Source organism: Symphalangus syndactylus, chromosome 17, assembly GCF_028878055.3.
Source record: "Symphalangus syndactylus isolate Jambi chromosome 17, NHGRI_mSymSyn1-v2.1_pri, whole genome shotgun sequence".
Classification (NCBI taxonomy): Eukaryota; Metazoa; Chordata; class Mammalia; order Primates; family Hylobatidae; genus Symphalangus; species Symphalangus syndactylus.
In genome coordinates, this window is record NC_072439.2 from 13292906 (window position 1) to 13299219 (window position 6314).

General features: G+C 65.3%; 1 protein-coding gene across 2 annotated transcripts; it reads left to right on the forward strand.

The window, feature by feature from the left end:
* Window positions 1-208: 208 nt before the first annotated feature.
* Window positions 209-6314, forward strand: HMG20B (high mobility group 20B). 2 transcript variants are annotated; one of them, XM_055249049.2, is made up of 10 exons: window positions 209-287; window positions 583-638; window positions 983-1091; window positions 1674-1877; window positions 2822-2942; window positions 3538-3584; window positions 3832-3904; window positions 4171-4386; window positions 5232-5364; window positions 5744-6314. In XM_055249049.2, exons 2-10 carry the CDS (start codon window positions 601-603, stop codon window positions 5754-5756), a joined length of 954 nt encoding a protein of 317 aa, XP_055105024.1. In that variant the 5' UTR covers window positions 209-287; window positions 583-600; the 3' UTR covers window positions 5757-6314. The 2 variants fall into 2 exon arrangements, with proteins under 2 accessions (XP_055105024.1, XP_055105025.1); XM_055249050.2 differs by having other exon boundaries at window positions 223-287; window positions 3541-3584.

A 6314-nucleotide genomic window follows, 5' to 3' on the forward strand; every position in this document is an offset into this window, starting at 1 on the left:
TGGTCCCGAGCGCGGCCGAGCGCAGCCGAACTTGACGCACCGCCCGCCGCCTTCCTTACCAACCTCCCACGCGGCTCAGCAGCCTCCCCAGCCAATCGCCGGCCGGCGCGCCGATCGGTATCTGCATGGGCACGCCCGGGGGTAAGGCCTCACCCAATGGGACCGTTCGCCGAGGCCTTCATTAGCATGCTGGGGGCGGGGAGGGGCGGGGCGGCCGGCGGGGGCGGGCTGCGGGCGGTTGGTTGGAGCGTCGCGCAGTCGGGAGGTCCGGGAAAGTTTCTTTGGAGGTGAAAACAGCCGCGGAACTCCGGGCCCTGCGAGGGGGCGGGGGTGCGGGGGTCCCAGGGCCGGGCCGGTGTCTTTCCTGGCCCGGGGGGAACCGGCCCAGGCCTCCCGGGGGGCAATCGCCCAACAAAGGATTCTTGGGGCGCCCGCCCTCGAGGACTTCCCCGCCCCCGGATCCGGCCCCCCCAGCGCTCCGGGCCCGGCATCCCAGGGCTCTCCATCGCGGGGTACCCCAGTTCGCGGTCTGCCATCGGGCGGCCCGGGCGCTACTCACCTCCGCCCGCGTCCGTGTTCCAGGTCCGGCCCGGAGCGGCCATGTCCCACGGCCCCAAGCAGCCCGGCGCGGCCGCCGCGTGAGTGCACTGATCCCCTCCCCACGCCCTCGCTACCTTCCCGGCTGCAGGCCTAGCTCCTGAACCCCTGACCCAGTTCCCCCCGCTGGAGTCTAGACTCCCCCACCTGGGTCAGGGGGCTTCTCCCTCCACCCAATTCTGCACCCCCCACCTCGGCCTCCAGTCCCTCCCAGGAGCCCCGCTTGTCCCACCTTCCCCGGATACTGACCCCATCAGACCCTGCCTCCTCGGGCTCCTGCGCTCTCGCTGCAGCCCCGCCGTCGGAGGTCAAAACGCTCTGGGATGGGCTTTTGGGGGAGGGGAGGTACTAGGGACGGGGCTGACCGCAGTATCCTTGGTTCCAGGCCGGCGGGCGGCAAGGCTCCGGGCCAGCATGGGGGCTTCGTGGTGACTGTCAAGCAAGAGCGCGGCGAGGGTCCACGCGCCGGCGAGAAGGGGTCCCACGAGGAGGAGGTGAGAGTCCCTGCCATGAGCTGGGGGAGGCCCCGGGCTCACGCCCCAGCCTTGAAGCCCCGCCCCAGGCTGGATTTGAATTGCTCGTGGCTCCGCCCACAGCCCAGATTTTCCTCCGGAAGCTGAGACCCCGCCCCGTGCGAGCTGCCACGCCCCTGACAGGTCCTCTGCCACTCCAAGTCCAGGCCCCACCCACCGCACAATGCCAGCTCTGCCCACTCTAAGGTCCCGCCCACTTACACTCCTTGGGGGCGGCACCCTCCCCTTGGTCCTGTGGGCCCGTTCTCCAGCAAAAAGCACGCCCCAAGCAGAGGCCACGCCCACAACTGAAGTCAACGCCACCCCTGTGCTCAAACCTCGGCCCATAGTTCCTCAGATCCCCTCACCCCTGGCCAGGGATCCCTCTAACCCACCATGTCCTGACTGCTGACCGGGCCCTACCTCCATCTTTTCCGGGTTCTTCCTCCCAGCTAGGCCCCGCCCCCATCCCCGCCTATACAGCATTAGGCCCCGCCCATGCCCCTCTGAGCCCCGCCCCAGTACGCCAGGCCCCCCTCCCAACGACGCAGCCCGGTTCTGCAGCCGGTGAAGAAACGCGGCTGGCCCAAGGGCAAGAAGCGGAAGAAGATTCTGCCGAATGGGCCCAAGGCACCGGTCACGGGTTACGTGCGCTTCCTGAACGAGCGGCGCGAGCAGATCCGCACGCGCCACCCGGATCTGCCCTTTCCCGAGATCACCAAGATGCTGGGCGCCGAGTGGAGCAAGCTGCAGCCAACGGAGAAGCAGGTGGGCGGGGCGGGGCGCCAAGCAGGGCCGGCGGGGTCCACGGACTACCCTCCAGTAGCCCCGACCCCCAAAGGATTCCACGTGTAGGGTTTTTCCTTCTGCCTGGAGAAATGCCCACCCATGACCAGCTGTTTTGTGTGTGTGTGTGTGAGATGGAGTCTTGCTCTGTTGCCCAGGCTGGAGTGCAGTGGCGTGATCTCGACTCACTGCAACCTCCGCCTCCCGGGTTCAAGCAATTCTGCCTCTGCCTCTCAGGTAGCTGGGATTACAGGCGCGTGCCACCACGCCCTGCTAATTTTTGTATTTTTAGTAGAAATTGGGTTTCGCCATGTTGGCCAGGCTGGTCTCGAACTCTTGACCTCAAATGTCCCGCCCACCTCAGCCTCCCAAAGTACTGATATTAAAGGCGTTAGCCACCATGGCCGGCCCATGACCAGCTTTTGGGGGAGCGGCTAGCAAGCGGCAAGACAGATTGAAAACTGGATGACCAACAAACATATGTCTAAGTCAGGATGGGGCCTGGATTTTTTGTGAAACCCGATTTTCATATCCTGTTAGTTTAAAAATTGCAAAAACATCACGGAAATGTAACAAAAGCCATCACTGCTTTGCATCCCTGTAAGTGAGATTTCAAAGAGAGAAACGGGTGCGGGAGGGAGTCCAGGCATCCGCATATGTTGAAGGTTGGGTGCCTGCCCATGACTCGCGTCCGGGAGTGGTTTATCAGGGCTGGAGTTGGGGAAGAGTCCGGGGCATGGGAAGTGATGTGCGAGCTCGGAGGTCCCTGAGCAACAGGCTGAGGAGCCGGTTCTGTCTGCCTGGAGGCAATAGGGAGCTCTGGAAGGTTCAGGAGAGGGGAGGGTGCTGTGAAAGCTGAGTGATAAAGACTGGGTCCTGGCGTTGGAGGCTTCCCCTGCTTCAAGCTTTCTGGTGCTGCCCCCCAGCGGTACCTGGATGAGGCCGAGAGAGAGAAGCAGCAGTACATGAAGGAGCTGCGGGCGTACCAGCAGTCTGAAGCCTATAAGATGTGCACGGAGAAGATCCAGGAGAAGAAGATCAAGAAAGGTGGGAGGGGTCGGGCGCGGTGGCTCACGCCTGTAATCCCAGCACTTTGGGAGGCCGAGGCGGGTGGATCACCTGAGGTCAGGAGTTCAAGACCAGCCTGGCCAACATGGTGAACCCCCCCCCCCGCCACTAAAAATACAAAAATTACCTGGGCATGGTGGCGGGTGCCTGTAATCCCAGCTACTCGGGAGGCTGAGGCAGGAGAATTGCTTGAACCCAGGAGGTGGAGGTTGCAGTGAGCCAAGATTGCACCACTGCACTCTAGCCGGGGCGACAGGGCGAGACTCCGTCTCAAAAAAAGAAAAATGAAAGGTGGGAGGGGCCGGTGCGAGCAGTTGGGGTCCTGCTCTGTGGGGTGCGACCTCAGCCCAGGCAGGGTCTCCCTCCGTGGGGCACAGTCCCGTGGGTTGGGCGGGGGAAAGATACATAGCCAGACAGGAGTGAAGGGGGCTCACTCGGTACAGCGATGGGGGATGCCCAGACGCGGGGCACTCAGGTGCGGAGCTGGAGCCTGCTGAGCAGCGCTGACCTAGGGTGCAGGGCGTGGTCCCTGGCGGCCTGGGAGGCTGACCCTTCCCTTCCCCTCTCCCGCCAGAAGACTCGGGCTCTGGGCTCATGAACACTCTGTTGAATGGACACAAGGTAAGCGAGCTTCCTCCTCTCAAAGCACCTGGGGGAGAAAGGTCTGGAGGCTTCTAGAACCCTGAGTCAGAGCCAGTGCTCGCCCAGATGTGTGCAAGCAGGGGCGGTGCCGCTGCACCGTGGGGACGCTGTTGATTGTACTCCCACCGGAGTGCCCCAGGAGACCCTCCTAGGCTTGGGGCACACCCAGAAAGAGCGTGGCTGCCTCCTACCACCAGTAAATTGCCACCTTGTCCCTTCGTCTTAGGGTGGGGACTGCGATGGCTTCTCCACCTTCGATGTTCCCATCTTCACTGAAGAGTTCTTGGACCAAAACAAAGGTGAGCGTTAACTGCGGTCCTGATGCGAACTCCGTGGAACTGGGTGGTGCAGGGGGGCGTGGGCCAGGAGGGCCCCAAGGCTGGAGGAAGCGGATCGGGAGGTTCCCTATGAGCGTCCAGACGCGCGCTGTCGCTCCAGAAGCTGATGTGGAGCAGGAGGCAGAGGGCGCAGTGAGGGAAACCTGGGCAGCGGCACGTCCCGGGCAAAAGCCCGGGGGTAGGGGAGAGGGAAGGCGCAGGCTTTGACCCCTCTCCCCTCGGCGCAGCGCGCGAGGCGGAGCTTCGGCGCTTGCGGAAGATGAACGTGGCCTTCGAGGAGCAGAACGCGGTACTGCAGAGGCACACGCAGAGCATGAGCAGCGCGCGCGAGCGTCTGGAGCAGGAGCTGGCGCTGGAGGAGCGGAGGACGCTGGCGCTGCAGCAGCAGCTCCAGGCCGTGCGCCAGGCGCTCACCGCCAGCTTCGCCTCACTGCCGGTGCCGGGTGCGGGCCACGCCCATCCCCCAGTCCCGCCCCGATCACCCAGCCCCACCCGCCTCCCCCCTCCCTTGTCCCCTTCCCCAGTCACCCGGCCCCGCCCATCGCCCCGTCCCCTCTTCCCCAGTCACCCGGCCCCGCCTATCGCCCCGCCCTCATCACCCCCAGCTCCGCCTCCTCCCCGACCCCCGCACCCCTACCCCATAGCTCCGTCTGGTTCTTCCCAGACCACCCCCGAGCTCCGCTCCGCGCCCCATTACTCGGCCCGGTCCCTGACCTCGCCCCCACCGACCGCGCCTCCTGGCCACGACCTCTCCCGACGCGTCCCCGCTTACTCGCTTCCTCCCGCAGCCCCTTTGTGCCCCCACCTCGGAGGTTCCGGGCACCGCTCCCTACTGGCCCCACCCTCGCTGGCCCCTCTCCCTCGCCAGCCCCCGACCAGCCTGAGCACTGACCCAGCCTCCCCGCTCGCCACGCCACGCTCCCATTGACCCCACCTCCCCACGCCCCGCTGACCCCTGAGCCCCTCCACCACCCCAGTCACGTCCCACGCGACCCCATCACCCCGGTGTCATCCCCACCTCCCCGACCTCGTTCCCTCCGTCCGTGACTGTCCTTAGCAGACCCTGGACGCCCGCAGCTCTAGCCCCGCGTCCCCACCCTGCCCCCGTCCTCGCCATCCTCTTGCCCCAGCTTACCTTAGTCCACGCTGCGCCCCTCCTGCGCTGGCCGTGTCCGGACCTCTGAGCACACGCGCGGACCCGCCCTAAGTCACCCCCTACCTCTGCCCCTGGAGCCCCCGCCCCGCGACTCCCCGGCACCCTCGCCTGACCCTCCCGCCTGTCCCCCAGGCACGGGCGAAACGCCCACGCTGGGCACTCTGGACTTCTACATGGCCCGGCTGCACGGAGCCATCGAGCGCGACCCCGCCCAGCACGAGAAGCTCATCGTCCGCATCAAGGAAATCCTGGCCCAGGTCGCCAGGTGTGTGCCGGGCGAGGCGGGGCGGAGCCAGGGTTCAGGTCCCGGATGTGCCCGCCCTGGGGTTCCTCAGGTCCGCAAGGGCTGCTGGGTGGGACTCCGCAGCTTACTAGAGATCACCTCCCGGAGGGCTCTACCTGCGGTCGCCCCCGATGCACCAGTGCTAGGATGGCCATGGATGTTCTGCCAGACCCCCGGGCCGGCGGGACCCACTCGGGGGCACCAGAACTTCCCTAAAGCTTCTCAGGGTGGATCCCAGCGCCCGGGTTAGATGGGTTCGATGCCTGTCCCCCAACCCTGGCGTCTGTTGGAGCAGCTGATGGGCCATGGTCTCTGGGGTTCCCCAGGGCCTCATCCCGGGCCCTCCTCTCTCTCGTTTCAGCGAGCACCTGTGAGGAGTGGGCGGGCCCACGATGCAGAGGAGAAGCTGTGGGCGCGGCCCTGCCCCACCCCACCCCGTGGACGAGAGCCTGGGGGTCCACGCTTTGGGGCCTGGTCCCATCCTGCACCTTGGGGGCTCCAGCCCCCCTAAAATCAAATTTCTGCAGCATCTCTTTAGCTTTCAATCTCCCCAGTCCCCTGAACCCAGAAAAAGCACTCGCTGCGCGATACACCCAGAAGAATCGCACAGCCTAGGGTGCCCCTCCTCGGAGGACAGCCACGCGCTACACTGGCTCTCCGGGCCACCCCCGGGACGCAGGGCAGACAAAACCCACCCCTAGCACACGGCAGGACCCCCCAAATTACTACGGGGGGCTGTGCCATAGGCTACATAGAAAGCTGCCTTGTGGGGACTTACCTGGGGTGTCCCCCGCGTGCCTGTACCCCAGATGGGTGGGGGCCGGCTTTGCCCATCCTGCTCTCCTCCAGCTGAGGGACCCTGGTGGGGGTGGCCCCTTCTCACTGCTGGATCCGGACTTTTTAAATAAAAACAAGTAAAATTTGTGTTTTAA